The following is a 22,601-nucleotide window of genomic DNA, read 5'->3' on the forward strand; positions in this document are numbered from 1 at the left end:
ACTAATTGCGGCCTTGCCACGCTGTCTTTTGCTTTCATTTGTTTAAACCGCAGCTTTCAGTTTACGACTTAAAGGAAGTCCGCTAACAGCATTCTTGTAAATTTTTGGGGGCGGCATGTATTTTCAGTCTGTAGGTTTGTTTTCTTACCAGGTTCACTGACTTGAGTTTACTCCAGACTACCTTGTCACTTCTCGCACTGATGTGTTCGAAAAACATTACAAGCAACAATCAAGTAAACATGATGAAATAAAACCTCATCATGATTCTTGATAAAAACTGTGTTGAAATAGTCAAAAACGACTGAATTTTTCCGGGTCTTGTTTCTCCAAATGATGCTGAAGTCCCCGCTGGCAAAGTTTCGAGAATGGCATGCAATCAGGCAACGTTTCACCACCCATTTCCAAAGAAAGCCTGATGCAATGCCACTTGCAAATGTAGAAGTGTTACATTTATTTCGTAAGGCAAAAAAACAGATCTGTGATGTAACTGACTTCCTGTTGCATAAACCAAACCGCCACCATGACCTGAAGATTTTTTTTTCCTTTCTCGAGAAAACACTGCTGTATGCATTTAATGCTGAAATAATGCAAGCGAGCACTTCAGTCATTTTTAGTACATTACAGAGATTGTCGAAAGGTACAATTTGGGTTTGAAAATGAGCCTTACAAGCCCCCCCTTAACTTTTTTACAGCATTGGTTTTCACTGATCCTCAGGATTTCCTAGACCTCCTGTTGGTTTTCAGAACTGACGGGATTTCCCTGACAAAGCAGTGAAAAATAATTATTCTTCTGATTACAATACTGAGGCAGCATAATGACTTGAAGTCTTCATTTGTAGTTTTGTCAGTTTTCTTATTATCCATGCAGTCATTTCTAAAATGGAAATCCCCTTTCGACATTTGTACTTTCCTATAAAGAACCAGCTTTCTAAATTGATGTGAGTAAATCACTTGCAGTCCGGTCCAGATGAACATTTACACACGTAGGCTGGATGAAATTACCACAATTCAAATTGGTCCAATGCTTGCTTGCATACATTTCTTGGTTTTCTTTACTTTGGAATGCTGTTTTTGTCTTATTTTACCTTTTTACACATTCTTTCTTCTTCTTCCTTCTCACTTGTTCCACTTTTTACATAAATTACAAATGTGATTTGTCTTTGGAACTTGGGCTTACGATAATAAATCTTTGTGTTTTTTCTTCTTTTTTTTGTTGTTGCTCTAATATCCCCATGTATGACATAATAATTAACAACAAAAACATAGGAGACATTCATTTACTACAAGAGACAAACAAAAAATAATGACAATTTATCTGCCCATAAATTGTGTGCCTGACTGGTGTTACATAAGATATCTTGCGGCAAGATTTTGTATAAATTCCAGACAGCCTGTAACAAGTAGCACATATCAAGAGATTACTGGAAAAAAAAAACTTAAGTGGCTTTAAACATAATCTGTTTTTTATCATCTAGCTATAAACGTTTTAGTTTAGTTTAGTTTCTTTTTTTTCTTTTTTTTTTTTTTTTTTCAAATACAAAATTCCAGTAGGAGAAATATAAATTAAATGTACAAAAGGCTTCGGGGGCAAAGAAAACCAAAACCCTTTTTTCCCTGCATTTGACACAGCTGACTTTCCTTTAATTGTGCCGAGAGATGCAACTCTTGGAACAAAAAGGCACACCCTTTTAAAATAATCATTAATTTAAAATCTCCTCCTACAAGGCTATGACAAGTCATGATACAAACAAGGAGGAGCTACTGTAGTGTGACTGTAAAGCTGGCTGCTGTCATTTGAGTTTTTGAGGTGGACAAACACTACAAAAGTACCTCACTATCCATCCTTCCATTTTCTGAGCCGCTTATCCTCACGAGGGGGGGAGGCGTAGCTCACCATTACGTTAAATGTGTTCGAGTGGTTTATGCGAAATGATAACGTCAGTAGGGTTAATTGTCTCCTAAAAGAACACTTTCACAATGAACACAGCTTAGTTGAGGCGTTTGTCACCGAAGCACTACTTATCTCCAATTATGACGTGTTCTGTACTACAACCCAGCTACGAAAACTTTTTAGCCAGAGGAAGAGCAGCAAATGACTCATCATAAATGACACCAATATAATTGCAAAGTTTTCCTTCTTTATTACATGGCTTTGTTTGTGGTTTGTTTTTGTTTTTTGACAATTTATCGGAGCAGCAAAGCTCAACTTCTTGAGCAAAAACTAACAGCATTGATTTGTAACCCTTTAACTTGCGACCATTTGACTGCAACCAGTGTTTAACAGTGGTGTCTTTTAGTGTCTAAGCCCCCCCCCCCAAAAAAAAAAAAAAATAAATCTTAAGACTCCAAAAGATTTTGTAGTCCTCCCAAAATATCCCCCCTCATCACCCCTCCAAATCGACCTAGCAACGCCCCTGGTGTATTACAAGATATGTGAGTGTTTTCCAATGAAATGTAACTTTCTCTCGATATATAAAGGAGTCATTTGAAATATGTTTTTAGGTGCCTGAGTGTCTGTCGCGGGGTTGTGCAACTAAAAAAATATCATCAAAGGGAGGCTATAGCCGTTGAGGATTGAGTAGGACATAGCAAATTACACTATAAAATAATATTAATAACTTATTACAAAACTCAAAGAATTTTACTGTGTGAATTCTCGTTCAATTCTGATCTGTCCTCAGACCCGTTGTTTGTGGTCACTCTAATGTTGGGCATATTGAGCAGGGATTTTTTTTTTTTTCATTGATCTATAGAATGCTGCTGCAGTGTATTGCAGTGAGTGTCGTAACATTGCCTCATTATGACGCGACTACCCACGAGCGAGGGGGGGGGGGTGGAGCCGATGAGGTCAGATGACGACGGCATCTGCTATTTGCGGCAAACTGTCGGGAGCTTTCCTTCCGCACGGGGCGGGAGGGGAAGGGGGGTGCGCATGGGGAGGGCTTATGTGAGCGGTCACTCGGGAGGCGGCCCCAGAGTCCAATTTACACGCAAAACGGGGGCCCGACACGGTTCGTGCGAGGATAGAGACCGTCCCGAGCTGAACTCCGCTTTACAAATAAGGGGCCGTGCCCTTCCAAGTGGAGCAGAGCGACGAACAGCGCGGCTGATCTCATTTTAAGTGAAACAAGACAGCAGAGCGCATCTGCAGCCATCGAGTGCGCATCTTCCCGAAGTTCCATCACAGGTACAACTATTTCCATTTATAGTCATTGTGATGCCTTTTAATTTCCACTTTTATTTGAGTGATTGTTTTTGTGGACAGAAGTCTCTAGTTCAATTCCTATTGTACCTGTGAGGGGAAGTAGGGGGTGCATATTTGTCAGTCCAAAATACGGTAGCGCGTTAACATGTCGGGCATGCCGCTTTGGAGCGAGGTGAAATACTGGACCGTCGTCTCAGATCGGCGTGTTCTTGTCACAAGTGGGTCGGTCGAGCTGTTGGCGGAAGGCCGGGATTGAAATCTATTTAAAGAGCGCTGCGCTATGCAGCTAAGAGAACGCTGTACAAAAGTATTGTGTTTATGGGTTAAGCAAAATCCAAATGTAGGTCAACGTCCTGCAAGATTTTTTCATTCAGTATAGCATTCAAAAGTCCGATGTCAGAGTTGCAGTTGACAGGGTTACCATTAGGAGTTCCTCCATATTGATCACATATGAAGGTACAGTTTCACAGCAGTAGTGTAATAGGCTTACGTAATTTTGTGTCGTAATGGCTCTTGCGTAACCATTAAATCCCTCCGTTGTGTCTCCCTCGCCACTAGGTCGCACTGTTGTTGCAGTTTGACTCCAACTCGGTGGTCCATTCTCAATGTTTGAGGAGGCGTCCCAAGAGATGAGGGTGCAGCAGGATGGAGCAAGGCTCCACTCCCTGGAGTCCCCAGGAGAAGGAGCGGGAGGACCTCTTTCCTTTCCCGATGATACCATGTCGGTCCTAACCTCCAGCAACCTGTTGGCCCGCTCCCTGCTGGGTCGCAGCACCGCCGTCAAGCGCAAAGAAAGTCCCTCGTCCAGCATTCGGCGTAAGCGCGAGTTCATCCCGCTCGAAAAGAAGGACGAAGGCTACTGGGACAAGAGAAAAAAGAACAATGAGGCAGCCAAGCGCTCGCGAGAAAAGCGCCGTGTGAACGACATGGTTTTGGAGAGTCGCGTTCTGGCCCTGCTGGAGGAGAACACTCGCCTCCGGGCCGAGCTCTTGGCTCTCAAGTTCCGATTTGGTTTGGTGAAAGACCCGTCCACGGCGTCCATCCTGCCCCTCTCCGCGCCTCCTCCTCCTCACACTCCTCCCAGCGCGACTCCCCACTATTATCTCCTCAACACCTCATCCCCACACGCCAACAACCAGACGGGTCCGCCGAGCGGACGGGGCTCCAGAGATGGTGGCAACCTGTCAGAAGACTCGGGGTTCTCCACTCCAGGTGGCTCCAGCGTGGGCAGCCCAGTCTACTTTGAAGACCGGCTAAGCGACCACGGCAAATCCTCGCCACACAGAGCAGAGGAGATGGACATCTACCACTCCCCCGCCGACGCCCACCACACGAAGGTGGACCAAGCTGAGGCTATGAAGAACCTCCCCCATAAGCTGCGATTCAAGACCCCCGGTAACGGTGAACCGGGCGACGCTGCAGGCGATGCCAACACCACTCGACGCAGCCCGGCGCCTCCTGCAGCGGAGGGTCCCCGAGAGAGCCCAAAAGTCCAAGAACTGATTGGCGGAGATCCGGGAGAGGGCCACTCGGGCCTGTGGCTTCCTCTGCAGGGTGATGCGCCCAGGAGGGGGAGACAGTCACCCCACTACGCCACCTCGCCCTCAAACTACAACATGCAGCCTGCTGCTCAAGGGCACACTGAAGTCAAGTATCAGCACGAGAACCACTACCTGAAGTCTCAGCTCAGCTCTTTGAGCAAGGAGGTGGCTCAGCTGAAGAAACTTTTCACAGAGCAGCTCATGGCTAACGTCAACTGAGAACTATCTTTCCCAATAAGAAGTTGCCCAAAGAGGGTGTTTTACTCGCCGACCTGAAACCTCTAACAATGTGATGATTTTTTTTTTTTTCAAATAATGTATTTTTTGTAATAAATGTCTATATATATTTCTCGTAGTCTGCTGTTTAGTTTGCACGCCCCTGGCACGGAGCGTCCTACTCGTGTCAGGTGTACAGTGTTCCTCCATTATTCACAGTGGTTTAGGGAAGGCAAATGGGGAAATTATATTAATTGACGGCCTCCCAAAAATTTGTATTATTGCCTTGTCGATGCTACAAGATGGCAGTAAAGTCATACTTAAATAGCTTGGCCCTGATCATAAAAACACTAAATCGGTGATTTCTTTCAGGAAATAATGAGGATGACATTCCCCCCCCCCCCCCACAAAAAAAAAAATGAACCACGAATATGCGGGGGTTCACTGTTCATTAATTTCTGTATTCCAATGCACTGTGAACAACTAAAGACAACATGGAACATTTTCAGCAGGCATTTTGACATATGAGAAGTGCAAAAGTTTGTAGTTCTGACTTCATAGGATTCCAAAAGTTTTGCGCTGTTGAAGCACGTGAGATTTAATCATGAACATTTAGTAGGTAGAACGGTTTAGGTGCAGACAGAATCGACGTCAACAAGTAAAACTCAGTACTCACAAATATTTATCAACACTCTGTTTCCTTTCAAGCAAAGTCTCTAGTAGGGCACTGTTACTGTTTTGTTTTTTGTCTTTTGTCTACTTCTGTGTTCATGCAGAGCTTGAATGGTGTATTATGTATATTATGATTTCAACTGAAATAAATATTTGACAGAGTCACGAAAATTTGATTATAATTTTCAGGACTTTTGTTGATCAAGTGCATCCAAAGTTTTCTTTGTGTTTATGGCAGAAGCAAGTTGTAACATTGATCCGTCTCACAGTACCTCAACTTGCATGAGTTCTCCTCGGCTGCATGCCCCAGTCTAAAATCGTGAAAAAGACGTTGCACGTAGGAAATTGCAATCACAGCCTAACAGAAAATTGACAATTTTATGGAGCTGCTACCGAGCCACACATCACACATGCAGCAACAAAGTCAAACGGCTCTGATCGTTTCCTGGTTGGACGACTGGTTAGCACAGCTCCTTCCTAGGACCTCAAGGTCTAAAGACCTGGGTTCAAGTCCAGCCTCGCCTGCATCTTCTCTCTGTGCCTACGCAGGTTTTCTTTGGGTACTCTGGTTAATTGAAAACTGCTTTTTAGCCTAACTGTCCAGCAGGGGGCAGCAAAGACAATAGTATGGAGGGTTACTGTGTATTTTACTGTAAATCGTTTTCATGATGCCGCTCACTCAGGAGACTCCCATCCTTTTGTTCTTATATTACCAAGTTAGTTGGCGTGGTGATGAGTTAAATTTAGCAGCATTGAATGTGTATTTTTAGTCGTTTGATTATATTCACACAAAAGGTCAAGTAAATGCAGGAAGGCAATAAGAAATGTGTTTAAGTAGTGTTTTATCTTAACAATCGGAATCATTTTATTCTCTTTACTTATTGACTGTGTCATATATCATCCATATCAGTGTTTTGAAAGCAAATAAAGTACATCTAATTATTCATTCACTTTCTGTCAGGGTTATGTTGACTCGGGTCGCGGATGGACCTGAGATGAAGTCCATCCCAATGCACTTAAGGGAGAGAGGCAGGACGCACCTTCGACTGGTCACCGAACCATCACAGGGCACATGACTTCCTGAATATGGATGCAATCATGTCCACAATTTGGATACATTTGAAAATTGTGCTACATTTTCTCTGAATATAAACTGTCAAAAACGTTGTGGTGGAATGTAAAGGTTAAAAGGCCGAGACGTGACGGATGCAGCAAGTGTGGAGCGGGATGGAGAAAGGAATGTGATTTAATGAAGCGACTGCAATATGTTACGACTCACATCTACGTAACTCTCACATCCCCCTCTTTCCCCCAATCTGTTGCCCCCACCACCATCCTTTTTCGGTGAAAGGATAAAGCCTGTTGCTAGGCAGGCAGTGCGACAGTTGCCATGGGAACGCTTGCAGACAGAGCTGGGGGGGGGCTGCTAGGGTGGGGATAAGGATGGGGTGCAAAAAGAAAGGAATGATGTAGAGAATGTGTTTTTTTTTCATGGGGGAGGGGCAGCCATGTTCGCAGCCCATGCTTTGGCTCCGTCACTGATATTTACCTCCTTCATCCATGGAGGGAAACAAAGAGTTGCGCTTCAGAGGATCCCTTTTCCACTTGCAAATGTAAACATGCACAATTTTTTTGGGGCGGGGGTGGTGGGGACGTGGTGAAGGTAATACTCTTTGATTTGCCACTTTTGGTCAGGCTTATAAATGGAGATTGTTTTCTCATTTGTAAACTTCTACACAGAACACCTTGTGTGTTCACACAACGGCTAGAGATTATTTTTAGAGTGATGAAATTTAAAAAAAAAAAATTTTTGGTGTATACCTCATTTTTACAAATCTAGAACTTAAAATACACTCTAAATTGACCCTAGGTCTAATTCTAAGTACGGCTGTTTATCTCTATGTGTCCTGCACTTGGCTGGCAATCAGTTAAGGGTGTACCTTGCTTCCTGCCCCTCGAGAGCTGGGATAGGCTCCAGAATCCCTGCGACCCTCATGAGGATAAGCGGCTCAAAAAATTGATGGATGGCTGAATGGATGTTAAAATAAATGAATGGTTGATTTTGACACTTCTTGGGGATCTTTTGTTTTTTGCATTTGATGTTTCTCCTGTTTATTTTGATACCTCGAGAGAAATTTCAGACAGTTTTTATAACTCATTTCCCAGGTGAGCCGATGCATCCATTTTCTGTGGCGATGGTCCTCATTAAGGTCACGGGTGAGCTGGAGCCTATTTCAGCTGGATTTCTGGCCACGGGTCGGGTAGACCTTGAATGACACCAATCGCAGGGCAATTTTGAGTCGATATGGACCGTAGTTCCGATTTTGGGCTGGGTGAGAGGAAGCTGGAAGCTACCCTGAGAAAAGCCCAGGAAAAATGGGGAAAACATGCAAACTCCACTTAGGAAAGCCAAGTGTAAAAATGTTAAACCTCGAATCCGTGAGGCAAAAGTGTAAAACAGGAGCCAGCTTGTTCTCAAGTTTCCAGTTATAGTATAAAAACAAAAGGTACTCCCATGTCTTATGCAGTAAAATATTTTCCATGGATCATTCCATGTCTTATACAGGTAAAAAAAAACATTCTAGAAAAGTTATAATGTCGCCACCATTGTTGTTTTGGAAACTGAACAAAAACTTCATGTGGTTCAGTTTGAAGCAAAGCGGACTGAAGAAGACAACAAATTTACAGACATTCATTGTGATAGCCCAAGTTCTGACTCACTGCAGCTTTAACATTGATTAGGACTTCATTCAGAATAAAAGAAAATCAATGACGTCAAAAAGTTATATAAATGTGAACTAGGCTATGAGAGAAGCATTTTTTTTTTCTTATGTACAAAGAGAAGATGGTGGAATTGATTGAGTAGAATTGTAACTAACTCAGATAGCGTCATGTCCCGCCGTGATGTTGAACAGGAGGAGGGGTACACAAAATGCAAGAGTTGGACTGCATCTTTCCTCGCCCCGGTTTTTATGCATTCCGAGCGAGCTATACGGTATCTGCCTCTGCGACACTTAGGGTGGATGTGTCAGCTCTTGGCTTTTTTTAAATTGGAACTTGACCTACTAAGTCACGGGGGGGACAGCTTCAGGTAGCAACATTACTTGGTTCCGACACTCTTTCAAACAGATCAATGATCGTCCGAGTTCAAATATTTCACCTGGAAGAGGATGCGTCTCCTTGTCCATCCCAAAAGGGGCACCGTCGTACAGCTTTCATCACTGCAATCAAAGCTATAACATCTTCCTGTTTTGTGGCTTAAATGGTATTAGACCTGTGCCCAATTCTAAACCGGGTCTGAGTTAAGGATGACACAACTCTATACATGCGACATAAATATGAATGCTTTAAAAATCTGCTTAGTCTTGTAAGAACTTACTGAGACTCACTGAAACATATTTAGATTTATTTGTCAGTCAATGAGGAATTAAGAGGAAGGGAAGGAAGCAAAATCACTTAATCTCAATCTCTACCGCACTTTTATTTTACTTGAAAAGTGTAAAACAATTGCTGAAGCAAAGCCTACAATCAAAAGTTCAGATGCACATAGCTATAAAGTATAATTAATCACACATTAACAACGAACAGAGGAGACCGACTGGCATGCAAAGAAAGGCTCTCATATTGGCCAGTCCAAATACGGCCTGTGCTCCCAAACCGGTTTGGTCTCAACCCAGCACCCTGCGCTCACCCCCCCCCCCCCCCCCACGACGCAGTCGTGTTTGATAGCCGCTCAACTATTTGGGATGCCTCAAATTTCAACTCCTCAGTGACACAAAATGGAGCTGTTGCACCATCAGAAAAGAGTTTGAGGCTCTTTGTGTGAGGGATTTCCACACTTCGAGCCTGCCAGTATCTTAAATCACAACATGTGCTTCAATAGCAGCTGGCTGATTTAACACGATGTAGCGGAAGATGAACACAAGGGAGAACACGGACTGTGCCGGGCCTGCTTCGATTAACCTTGGAACAGTTTTTGCTATGGAATTTTAAATTAATGTTACCTCTCCCAGGTGCAACACTTGCAAGGGAAGAGGTTATGTTTTGATGGCTGTTTGCTGGAGCCTGGGTCATGTAGGAGCCTATTACTATCCATCCATCTGACTTCTGAGCAGCTGATCCTAACAAGGGTCGTGGGAGTGCTGGAGCGAGTCCCAGCTGTCATCGGGCAGGCGGCAGAGTACACCCTGAATAGGTCGCCAGCCAATCGCAGGGCACATATAAACAGACAACAGTCACGCTCAAAATCACACCAAAGGGAAAATTAGAGTCTCCAAATAATTATTATTATGTCATGTCATTATCCAAGCCGCTTACCCTTACAAGGGTTGCGGGAAAGCTGGAGTCTATCCCAGTTAGCTTTGGGCGAAAGGCAGACTGCACCCTGAACTGGTTGCCAGTCAGTCGCAGGGCAGATATCGACACCATCACTGAGCGGAAATCGATCCCACACTGCCCGCACAAAAGGCAGTGACTGCCACTGATTATTATCATTATTATTTAATTCATTATTATGTCACTTTTCACTGTGACAAGCTCCCCTTTTTTTCATTCTTGGGACCATTTTAAACCTAGTTCATGCCAAAAGTTGATGACATTGAGGTCAGGACTCTCAAGAGCTCCATTAATTACGTTTCCATACCGCTTATCCTCACTAGGGTTGCGGGCAAGCTGGAGCCTATCCCAGCTGACTCTGGGAGAGAGCAAGGTACGCCCGTAACTGGTCCCCAGCCAATCGCAGGGCACATATAAACAAACAAGTCACACCCATATTCACACCTTGTGTATATCCATCCATGCATTTTCTGAGCCGCTTATCCTCACGAGGGTCACGGGAGTGCTGGAGGCTATCTCGGCTGTCATCGGGCAGGAGCCAGGGTACACTGTGAAGTGGTTGCCAGCCAATCGCAGGACACATAGAGACAGACCACAGTCGCACTCACAATCATACCACAATTTATGCAATAAAATGAAAAAAAAACATTTGATTGAAATGCATCATACTCCCAACAGATGCTGATTATTATTATTATTATTATATGATGTTTTGCTAGTCAAAGTTATCCACTGACCGACCAATCAGAGGATGGAAAAATACTGACATCATCTCAGGACTGTAAACTGCCACCTCTGATGGATTAGAAATCTGATTGTATAAAACTGCTAAAGTTTAAATTGACTAATTTGACTCAAGGCTCGTTGCAAAAACATGGCAGAAAATCCAGGCTGAAATGTCATTGGACCAAAAAACAATAATAATTGAACACCTACATACATGTTTTGGGAGCAGTGCAACCAAGAATAATCCTGTGAAACAGAGGTAATTGACATTTGGGAATAATCTCATCCAATTGTACGATGGACGTATCAGAATTTACTTTGTAAATGTAAGTGCGTGTTGCTGAGAGTGTTTACACCAGTTAAAAAATGGGGGTGGGGGGAGGCCTTGCTGGCCCTGTGGGCTCACCATCGCTGCAGTTATGTCACATGTAAGCAGGTCAACGCATGAATGCTTAGGAGCGGTATGACCGTGGGTAAATTAAGCAGCGGGGGTGAGCGCACAGGGGGGAGGCGGAATCACATTCAAGTCCGGCACTCTTTAAATGGCCTCGTGCGAATCTATTCATAAACTCTTAATTTGGTGATCCCAAAAAAAACAAAAAAAAAAATCTATTGCTGGAGCCAATTGAAATGAGGTTTTAATGGTTGTTAAAATAAATGTTATTATGGCTTTGGAGATGAATTGTCTCCATTTCTCTGCTTTCTCTTTGCTTCCAGACCTTTTCCCCATCCTCCTCGTTCTATTCACAAGCACGAGGATGTTTCTCACCTGATTGAGGCTATCACACAATCTGCAATGATCCTGTTTGAAGGCTGTAGCCCCGCCTCTTACACCCTCCCGCCCCGCCCTTTTCATGCCTCGTGCAATAGGATTCGAAGGCACGGAGAGAGGGGAGGGAAGGGGGCAGAACTCGGAGAGAAACAAAAAACGTGACTAGGCACCCAAAGCCTCCTGTTATGCAACAACTGACCTACTAACATACATTTAGGCACTGAGAGAGAAGGGGAAATAGAGAGAGGGAGGAATTGGAGCAAACATGACATGAGCAAGGCACTAAAAACAAGATCCGCTGTCTTCACACTACTCCTACCTGCACTGAACGGAGAGCTGGAGTTTTGCAAAGTGGCGGATGCTATGCGCAGCTCAGGAGTGTGAGACGACTGGCGACACCACACGGACTGCTCCCCGCTGTGGATAATACAATCCGGGCAACTGGGTGAGTTGATTATTTTCAATCATTTCTCCAGCACACCGGGTGTTTGGATAAAATGTTTGTCGAGGGAGGGGTGGCGGGTGCTTCTTCGGACCTTGGGTAGCAATGTTCTCAATGTCAATTATACGTTGGTCTCTGTCTGAGAGAATAGAGCTGCAGTAAAGTGCAGTTGTTGTTGTTTTGATATTTATTTGTTTGTTGTTCTCCTTGTTTGTTGTTTATAAATTTATTTATTTTTCTTGAGGGGGGTGAATCTATCATTGGTTCGATCCTGATTTTTATTTTGCCTCTACACCTACAACCACAACACACGTGTGCATGTATAGTGCACAGTTTAAATATATGGCGCTGCAAGCACTAGTATAGTAATAATAATATAAAAACAATAGTAATTTTACGAGGCGAATAAATATCATTATTATTAAAATGTTCTCTGATGCAGTCTGAGAAGCAACCAATTGGGACTTGTTTTGGGTTAGTAGGCTAGTCGGTTGCAGCGGGCAAGTGGATCAGTGCCGTGGGCTCGGTGCACACTTCTCCTTGTCACGTGTAGCTGCTCTTTGGAAAGGTTAACGCGGCTGTGCAGTCCTCCGGTTTAACTCTTCAGTCGCCGCCCAAGAAGCCTCAAACACAAACCGGGAAGCGCAAAGTCACTCACGATCGAGCCACGAGTGCTTCGGTTTCGCTTTTGGGTTCTCCCTTCTTCTTATTTAAAATGGGATTCCCCGCCGCACCCGAGCCCCAAAATAGACAGAAGGTCTTACGGTGAAGTTAACCCGGTTTGGTGACTGCAGCTCCTGCAAAGGTGAGATGTGCAACATCTGGATCGAATGTGGGTCACTGTCATTGATGGTCGCGTCGTGCCACGTTTATTTGTACGGAAGTGTACAGTAAACGTTTCCTTTTGTATGCATGCTTCTGCCTTAGATATACTGAGGAGCCAGCTATATTTGCACGCATGCGAATTGGCTGACAGTACAACAAAGAAGGCACGCCGGCTGAAATCTTACCACAATGCGTTACTACTAATGATGGAGGAATAGAAAGTAAAATTTTAACCACGCCTTGAAATTTAAGAGGGAATCAAAAAGGTAAAAAGTGAACATTGTTCTTACAATAGTAGCATCGTGTTGTTTTTCATATTATTATTAAGTGAAGTACATCGCACGTGTCTATATTGTTACCCCACATGCCCTTGCTGCTATTAGAATTCTCTTCCTCCAACATTATAGGATACAGAATATACTGTACAGATTAAAATTCTCTTGATCTGGAATTCACAGCTAAATGGGTACAAGTTTGTCTGAAAATTAGTACACATGTGAACCAATGTTAGCAATTAGAAATCTGCACATTTCATGACAGAGATGCATGATGAAATGAATGACAATTACAATTGTTTTTAAATGTGCTTCTTATGCAACGGGTGCAAACCGATGGTCCGTGCTCGTCTGCCTCTGTATTCTGTGGCACGGCCACTGCCAATTGGGTGGCGTACAGTGGGTCCCCACGCCAGCCATGTAATGTAGGTCACATCACTCCTGTGGGAGGGGTCGGCAGTGAGGTGAGGCGCAAAACCAAGGCATGCTAATGCAGACCCGCCGTACCACAATAGACTCTTCGTTAGCCCTGACAACACTAATGCAAATGTAGTTCAGAAGTCCCACATGACGCCACGCAAAAAGTCCAACATTTACCAAAAAGTTGACTGCATTTACATGAAACCCAGTAAGATTGATGTTTGTTGTCAGCATTAACAGATCACGCCACATCAGAATGTCTGAGGCAAGTTTATTGTCCCTGTTTCCGAGCACATGTGAGATGATAAAAGGTGAGTGTTGTGCTTTGTTATTGCGCTGCGGTTGTTGCTGCAAGCACAGGCGAATTGCAGCGTTTAGTAGGCCAAGGAAGCACATGTGACTGGCGAAACACATGGACTGAGTCACTTGGCTTTTTTCCTTTTCCAGAGAGAGAGGGCTGATATGGCTCTCTGTTCTTGGAACAAGGATCCAGTTTCGATAGGACTCCACCTTGCTGGCAAGCTTTCAGATTTTTAACCCCCGCCCCATCTCTCCGTGGTTTTTTTTTCCTTTTTTTCAGGGGGGTGGGGGGGAGCAGATAAAGTCTGCACCTAGATTTGGAATTCACGCAGACCCCACCCATGTAATGGACCCTTAACTTCACACCACGTGCCATGCACTGAGCCCCCTCCTCTTTAGGAAGAGGGGATTGTTTCATCATTCCCCTTCTTTTGAAGCATGTGCCTTTTATTTTAAGCCTGCTCCTATTTCCTGAAATGCCCCTCAGAACACGTGCAAGGGCTGAACTCAAGCCACTGTTTCCAGTACGCGTTACCACATTTAGACGCGTGCGGTTTGGGCCCGGTGGTTTGCGTGAACCAGTGCAACTTGGATTCTTTTCCTGTGCTACGAGTCCACAAGTGCCAAAAAGACCCGGCGATGACACGTGATGTGTATGATGACTAGGATAGAGTGATCTAGGTCATGGTGATGTATTTAGAGGAGTAGATCAGGTCTGTTTGCTTTGGTCTAATCTATTTGTGTCATAAATGTCAGTTACTCATGCAAATAGAGGCCCGCATTCATTTGCTGGTTCACAAGAGTCACAAAAGAGGGATAAAAACAAAGTAAAAGCTTGATCGACAACTCTGAGACTAAACAATGGAAGGAAAGATGAGTGATGTCACCCACTGACCTTTCCTTGTTGAAAATACAAACTAATCATCTGCTTTTGTCTATGTTCCACCAAGTTGATTATAGGGGGTCTGGCGTGATTCACGGCCCCCTTTTTTGCCTGTAGTGACACATTCCTTCTGTTGATGCAATACCAACATTGTCGCAGTCACCACAGCTATCTTCCGCTATCGAGCCACCATCTCATCCTTTGTTGCGATTCTCTTGCTTGGATTCATTTCTTTGTCTGCGCTCACTTGCTCCCTCCTCTATGTGAACAGCACACCATGGTATAACTCTGCACGCTTCCTCTGTGCTTTTTTTTTTTTTTTTTTTTTTTTCAGTCTCCCCAATTTTGTCTTTTTTCGATCTCTGGCTCCACTCTCAGGACTTCATCTCGCTGCAGTTCTGGTGACCTAGATTCTGTACAGTGGAGGCACATAGACTTTCTGGGTCAGTGGGACATGCTGTGGAACGTGTCTCTTCCCATCCTGTCTCAGTCCTTGCCACATGTCAAAGGCTCACGAGGATAACCTCAAAGCGTTGGACCACGCAACAGACAAAAAAAAAAAAATTCCAGTCCAAAACAGAAAGGCTTGCTTCTAGGCCAAAGATTCTTTTCAATTAATAAAACGTGGACAGTATATAATATATGTATATCATGGCTATGAATATTTCAAGTGTTACATAATGGTGTGAGTTTGTTTTGAAAAACACAATTGAGATATGTTGAGATTAGATAACGAGATTACTTTTCGGACAGTTTAACGCCAATGAAATGTAACCCAGAAAAGCAGATGTGCCAGAACATTCACAGGAGCCAGTAAACCTGATCTTCTGTTGTGTGAATATTTGTGCAAATCAATGCTTCACACCCACTTAAGTGATGTGGAAACAATGTGGAATTCCTATTCATTGCTCTGAGAAGTGTTGTTTTGTGGATATTAATCCTCGCTAATCTAACTCAAACCCATTTACCACACACTGGCATTTAGTTTTTTTTTGTGTGTTTACCTCTGACACACAAGACATCAAAACACGACCACCATGTTTTGGCAAATGTTACCACGATTTGTTCATCCTGTCTCTGCCCCTCATTCTTTCTCTCCAAGGGCCCTTGACCTATATTTATCAATGACTCACATCCCAGCTCCCCACCACCACCACCAGACAGACATACACAAATACCTCAAAATCTCATGCCCCCTGGTCTTGGCTTCTTTTTCCTTGACCCGCACTGGCTGCTTGCCTTTGTCTGCCTTATCTTCTCTCCCTGCATCACTGATTTGGCATTGAGTTGTTTTGGGAAAGACTGCTGCCACATTGAGGCTGAATGCATGGGGGGTGGCTATTTTCAGGTGTTTACACATGAGGGATTCTGCCTGGTTAAGGTAGAGGAGCTGTTACTGCAGAATCCAAAATGGCTCCCATTGATTCCTCCTTTTGATGCATTTATACTTTCCATTTCAGCTTTCAGCCTATAACGCACTCGTTCACACATTTCATGCAGTTTCACCCGAGGCCATTCTTGCATACAGTGTTACAAAAGCTCACATGGGTAACAAGATAAATATGGGACCATCAGCTTTGTAATAAACCCAGTGACTGCATCACAAAAGTCAGCATGTCAGGCTAAGGATCAAGGGTCACAGGCTTGCAGACAGAGGAGATCGATAGAAGAGCACAGAGGTCAGACGTTGTGGTCAAATGACTTCTCATTGGTTGCCAGGGGAGACTGCCAGACATGCTAAAGCAATAGTGGCTTGGATCACTATCCAAACTGAAGAGAAAAAAAGTAGGCGGGATTTATCAGGTCATCATTTTGTTGCCTGTATGTAACTCTGTAAGGAGTTGACCAAAACGATGATGGCTTTTTTTTTTTTGTTTGTTTGTTTCTGCAGCTTTTCATATTGACATCTACAACAGACAAAACGAAGAAGGAGGAAGAAAGAGAAAGAGAGAAAGATTCCCCGAGAGACTGACACACTGAGGTAGACTGGCAGACCTTAAACAGTGTTACACATTTGCTGTAGATGTGGGACAAATCTGTCCCTGCTTAGCTCAGTGTGGCATGATCATGGCAAAGTGTCAGCCACTTGTCAATAACCAACATATTTTGTTTTCTTCAATTCCAGATTCTGTCTCCATCAGGAGTCAGAAATACCTGCATCGACACTGAACCCAAAGCTACAAGTGGATAAATGAGGGTGTCTGGTGTTGAGCTGCAAATGTTCTGGGTGTTCTTGGCTAATTTGGACACTTGAGCTCCCCCCGTCATAACTGAACCTGAGAATAAATTGAAGATCGAGCTCTTCAAGAAGCTTTGAAAGGTGTTCCATCACCAATATCTGTGACCTGTTGTTTTTTTCAAGTCTACCGTTCAGACTGGCTAGCACCACACAAGAATGGAAAATCTGACTTCAGCCCTCAAAAACTCAGGAAGTAACATAAACTGCCTTGAGACCTTCACCGGTTATGAAGAGTCTATTCCCCCTCTCCAAGGGACACCATCTCGCATGGGCCGCATCATCAAACCCAAACCCAATATGACCTGCAGGCGAAAACGCGAATTCATTTCAGATGAGAAGAAAGATGCTTCTTATTGGGAAAAACGGCGCAAGAACAATGAGGCAGCCAAACGCTCCCGTGAGAAGCGCCGTCTGAATGATATGGTTTTGGAGAACCGTGTCATCGCACTGAATGACGAAAATGTGAGGCTCAAGACAGAGCTGCTCCAGCTAAAACTGCGCTTTGGCCTTATAAGCACTGCTTCTTACATTGAAAAGAGTCAGCAAATTGAGGGAAGCAACAGCACTGGAAATGGAGGTTCCTCGTCATCATCATCCTCTCAGTACTACTCCAGCGGTTATTCCAGCAGTTCTCAGGTGATGATGAACTCTGACTCCTCTGAAACTGAGCAGTCTGGTCTCAGCGAGGGCCACAGGCAGCGGGTGAAATACTCACCACGTGGTTCTCTGTCTGACATGTCTGATGGCTCCTCCAGAGACAGCCCAGAGCCAATTCCCTTTGAGATCAAACAGGAAGGTGACAGGCTAGAGATGGACATTACCAATGGCACTACCACCCAGATTATGTTTCACATACATCGAGGTCTGGCATCTGTACCCACTCATCACCAGCTCCAGCAGCATCCTCAGCAGATGGAGGCCGCTTATCACAGCCAGCAACAGCAGCAACACATTCATCAACAACAACCCCATCAGGAGCCTGTTGCTTCTATCAATAATCAACTTGCCCCTCAACCACCTGCTACCCAGACAAGTGTCATTCTCTTTGGCTCCAGTTGTGCCTCTTATCCCGTGGACAGCTTGACACGATCCCAAGACATCAATGTGCAGAAGCAGAGCAGAAGTAGCAGTCAGGCATGTGCCAGCCATCAAGCCCAGTCCTTTGGGGAGAGCACCTCAGAGCCTCTTGCTGAGATGACCAAACAACTGGAGAGGAAAGCATTAGACTCCACTTCATATGAGCTCTCAGGCAGCCACAGTGAAGATGGAGAAAGGCAAGTGTACAACAGTTGTCATTCTCCAGCGCAGACCTTGCACGAGCAGCAGGACTCCCACTGGTCCAGAGAATTGATCCACAAACAAATGAAAGAAATCAGCCAATCCCATCTGTATCACCAACAGCCTCCACCTTCATATGTTAGTGCCCAAGATGAGGAACCACCTGTTCTTACCTATGAGGGTGAGTTCCCAAATGACGCTTACTCCCAAGGCCAATCAAGCTCATCTAGTAAAGACACGTCATCTATTGATAGTGATCCAAGGAGCTCTGACAAAGAAGCCTCGACTGATGATGACGAGTCTCATTCCCCATCCTGCTCAGACAACTATCACAACCGAGATCTCAACAGCATCCACGAGCCTGCCTCGCCTCAGCCCACGTCCCAGAGCTGCTCTCAGGCCCAAGCCCGGGACCCCCAGGGGGAGGTGAAGGGCACAGCATTACCCCACAAACTCCGGCTTAAACATCGGGCCATAAGCTCCGGGAGCAGTGGAGGTCATTGCTCCGGCCAAGAGTCCCCAACCACACCTCCTTCTGCCATGTCGCCGCCCCTCCCTCAACATCCCTATTTGTCCCTGTCGCCACAACAGAACATTCAGAGAGAGAGCCCAGCCCTCGTCACGAAAGAGGCAGCAGCATCAGAGGGGGAAGAAGCAAGGAAACACTACGGGAAAAAGGAGATAGGTGGACGACGGAATAAGAGACGAGATTAGGTGAATACAAATTGATCCCAGCCAAGCATTCTCCAGTGATATGTGTAGTAAAGACAGTTTCTCTCCTCCGTCACCATCCTGCCATAATGCCTTTGCCTAAGGTCACCCTCCAATCCCCTTGGGACATGAAGCAAGGCTGTTTTACACCCTGCACCTCAACGTCACCAAAAACGCTGGACTTGTTGACTTGTAGGACTGTATCATACTTGTAAATATTGTACAGATTTGTCATTTCTTACATTCTCTCCATACCAACAGAAGCACTTTTTATGAGATGAGAGGAGGAATGGAACTGCATCCTTTTCTTCATTTGCCATTTATTTCGCACCGTAAAAAAAAGAGACTCAAAATGGATTTGGGTGAAAAATGAATGTAAAGCAATCAGTCTCGAGCTTTATCAGGACAATAAATTTACCGCATATCCGACTGCAGACAAGCATGGTTGGCTGTATATGCCTTAATTGAAATGAAACGCCAATATGCTCACGGGGCGTTTGCTTGACCAAAGACGCTCTAACACCATCAATACTACAAAGTTCGAGTTCCATACCTCTTCCCCGACCCTACCTCTGCAATCCATATTCCCCCCCCTTATTTGACAAAAGATCTGTTTCACCTTTATTTTTTAAGCACTTGTTTTGTATATTCCTGTGAGATATGAATATATGTATCTATTCTAAATATCTATTTTACAATACGTTGAATGCAAATGCAGCAAACCTGCAACGATCAAGGATTTTGAAATGACCATCCTTAAAGGAATCCGAAAGAAATTACTGTACAGCCACACTGTCTGCTGTTGCTCCAGGACCCACTCAAATCAAAATGCCTCTTTTTTTGTTGTTATGCTTTAGCATTAATCATTTGTTCATTGCCTGTTTACACAGAAATGGCTGTCCAGTTTGATGAGCCAAACAGCACTGAATGGAGAACTTTATTATTATTACTTTTTTTTTTTCTGGGGCGAGCGCCTCATTCAAATGTTTGGATTTCTTAACCTATAACCAGCCTTTAAATATGTGGTGGATTTCACCAGCTGCAGGCTCGAAGCCTTTAGTTTATTTGAGCTTTATCAACCATATCTGTTGTCACCGTTCACTGGCCCAATGTATTTATTTCCCTCTTCTCCACTTGCCCATCACTGTATAAAAAGCCCATAGGAACATAGACGCAATGTGTACAGACCTAGCACAAAGATCCACTGCAGGCTTAGAGTTTGAACTGTGAGTAGGCATTTTGTTGAATGGGATTAAAAAAAATATGATGCGCTAAACTTTAAAAAAAAAAAAAAAAAAAAAGTGCTCTCATTGACATTGAATACATTGTAATGTCAAAGTTAAAATTTGGCCAAAGAGTAATTTGCCAAATAAAGATTTAAAGTCATTAAGTTGGCCTTTACCCAAATGCCTGCTCATTGAGTATGTGTGTAGCCTGCACTGGATCGAAGTTAAACTGACGTATATGTACCACGTTTGGCTTTTTGGCACTTGTGTATAAATGTAAAGTTCCCTCACCCCAGAACAACACTGTAATGTTTATTTCATTGGTTTTATATCCTTGTTTTTTTTTTTTTTCATCAGTGTTGTTCTGTTCTCTATACTGTGTCGTTTTTTTTTCCCTCTTGATTGTGATGCCATGTATTTTCCTCATACACCCCCTTGCCCGGCCCCTCTCCCTTTTCAGTGTTTATTAATCAGTAAGGTTTGTGGTTTTGCTGATGGTTTTATGAAAAAGACGAGTGGACAAAAAAAAAAAAGGAAACAGGCACAGATTAAGTGGTGTTTTGAGATGGGTGGCAGTTGGTTTGGCTGGTCTTACCATCGCTTCCTTCAGAAAGGAATATGTATGGAACAACACTAATGAAGACGGGAGCATTTCAAGATCGAAAAATAAATAAAAAGAATGTTGAACCAATCAAATGTTTGCATGTTATTTTGGTATTTAAAGAAGAAGAGCAGAGTTGTTCTTGGTTTTTTTTTGGTTTTTTTTCTTCAGCCATATTCTAGTAAGCATGTAATACACAAACACATACTATTTTTTAGTTCTATTTTATGTTTAAAGAGCAAAGTCTCAAAGATGTGCTCAAGTCAAAAGTAAAGGAATGTTGTCAAAAATTAAAATCGGCGCTTTGTACCACTTTTGAGGATTATTTTTGTGAGTCGTATTCTGAATTGACATATTCCAGTAGGTTCCACTATATTCTTGTGCAATTTTGCATCATTTCGATGTGATTCAGGTATTTACTCCAAAATTGCATTAAATTACAAAGCAAATAAAGCTCTGCAACCCTAAAAACATTAAAATGTCTTTATACCAGGGTGGCACTCAATTTAGAAAAATAATCTAATTAATTATAGCCTCTGTAATCAAAATGGATTAATACCATTTTAATTGTAGAAAAAAATATTTGTCCTAAAAAGCAACATGGTTTAATTCAAATGTATTTTAGTGGATGACAAAATCAAATAATTAATGCAGGCAAGAATATTGTCCACTCTGGAAGAATGCTTCTAATTTCATTTCAATACAAAACACTAGAGAAACTAGTTGAAAATATCACCAAAACCGGCCTAAAGTTAAAGAGACATTTTTTAGAGCAGTATTGCCTTGAAATGGTTTGTTTGTGGCACTTTTATCAAGCAGTATTTTTCCATTTCTTAAAATATTGTAATTCACCGCCCCATCTTGCAACATAAAATCTCTGTTTTGGCAACCGTGGCCTGATGTGTGCATCAGTTTAATCGGCATACTATGAAATCGCACAATGACAAAAGTTCCCCATTGTATGGAACATGAAATGCTATCAAAATGTATTCTTTTTTTTTGCAAATTAATTTGTTTGTAATTACTTAGGTGTGATTAATGTGTTAGTTCCACCCCTAATTTCTACTAATAAGAATGCATTACTTACTAATTTGTTGTTCCTGAAGAGTAGACATGCACTTTTTTTCCAGCCCAGCCCGGCCCACAAAAGAGCCGAGCAATGAAGTGAGCAACAATTTGGATCTATTCAAGAATCTTTGGCACCAGCAGCGACTGTCAGCATAGCAATAACAGCCTGTAGGCAGGCTGGCACCACATGCTGAAGATCGAGAAACCTCAGTTAGGTGACGCATTGCGCACAGCCTCTTCTAACAGATTTGTTATCAGAAAAGAGGGAAGCGTAATACATGAAGCAATGCTACACTATAACATAGATTATGACAGGTGGCAAGGCAGCCCTTTATAGAGAATGGCTTCACAATGGCTTCCTTGAAAGGGTCTGAATGGACTCAGCATGCCTCATGAATGAGCTGGAAAAGCCTTCCGGTCTCAATAATTAAAAGTCTGGCTGTCGTCGTTTTACATTGAAAGGGGACTCACTGTAACACTAATCACTGTGGATACATTTTTCCATCTCCTGCAAGCTCCCAAAAATGACTAATCTTGCACACTGTTCCACTTCATTGAGTCAACATAAATATGTGAATATACTTTAAAGTATCTTGCATTCTTCTATGTGCACGCTTGTTAATGCAACCAACATGACCTGCATTGTGAAGACTGCAGGGCATCAGGACCACAGTCTCATGATCAGTTTTTGCCTGAAAAACTTAAACAAGTCTTCCTTTGAAGACATATTCAGAGCTGACACAACATTAAATAGAGCAGGTAACAAGCAAAACATGTTAAAACTGTAGAGGCTGAGTCATCACGGTGAGACGTGCACAAAGCTGGGCAGAGAAACGTCCAGGCCTGTGTGAACAGAAAAGGCCCAC

At 43.4% G+C, this 22,601-nt stretch overlaps 2 protein-coding genes across 3 annotated transcripts; both read left to right on the forward strand.

Annotated features, from left to right (window-relative positions):
- The first annotated feature begins 2,940 nt into the window (after positions 1 to 2,940).
- nfil3-6 (nuclear factor, interleukin 3 regulated, member 6) lies at positions 2,941 to 5,641 on the forward strand. Its single transcript, XM_061847331.1, has 2 exons — positions 2,941 to 3,187; positions 3,764 to 5,641. Exon 2 carries the CDS (start codon positions 3,811 to 3,813, stop codon positions 4,963 to 4,965), a length of 1,155 nt encoding a protein of 384 aa, XP_061703315.1. The 5' UTR covers positions 2,941 to 3,187; positions 3,764 to 3,810; the 3' UTR covers positions 4,966 to 5,641.
- A 5,958-nt stretch (positions 5,642 to 11,599) lies between these two features.
- On the forward strand, positions 11,600 to 20,762 carry LOC133514736 (nuclear factor interleukin-3-regulated protein-like). Of its 2 annotated transcripts, none has more exons than XM_061846645.1 (3): positions 11,600 to 11,912; positions 16,504 to 16,593; positions 16,738 to 20,762. In XM_061846645.1, exon 3 carries the CDS (start codon positions 17,008 to 17,010, stop codon positions 18,841 to 18,843), a length of 1,836 nt encoding a protein of 611 aa, XP_061702629.1. In that variant the 5' UTR covers positions 11,600 to 11,912; positions 16,504 to 16,593; positions 16,738 to 17,007; the 3' UTR covers positions 18,844 to 20,762. The 2 variants fall into 2 exon arrangements, with proteins under 2 accessions (XP_061702629.1, XP_061702630.1); XM_061846646.1 differs by lacking the exon at positions 11,600 to 11,912 and adding an exon at positions 12,042 to 12,714.
- The last annotated feature ends 1,839 nt before the right edge of the window (positions 20,763 to 22,601 follow it).

Source organism: Syngnathoides biaculeatus, chromosome 16 (genome assembly GCF_019802595.1).
Source record: "Syngnathoides biaculeatus isolate LvHL_M chromosome 16, ASM1980259v1, whole genome shotgun sequence".
Lineage (NCBI taxonomy): Eukaryota > Metazoa > Chordata > Actinopteri > Syngnathiformes > Syngnathidae > Syngnathoides > Syngnathoides biaculeatus.

Excerpts from the sequence above, each read along its gene's own strand:
- nfil3-6 (XM_061847331.1), top strand. The coding sequence starts at position 3,811 with ATGTTTGAGGAGGCGTCCCAAGAGATGAGGGTGCAGCAGGATGGAGCA.
- LOC133514736 (XM_061846645.1), top strand. The coding sequence starts at position 17,008 with ATGGAAAATCTGACTTCAGCCCTCAAAAACTCAGGAAGTAACATAAAC.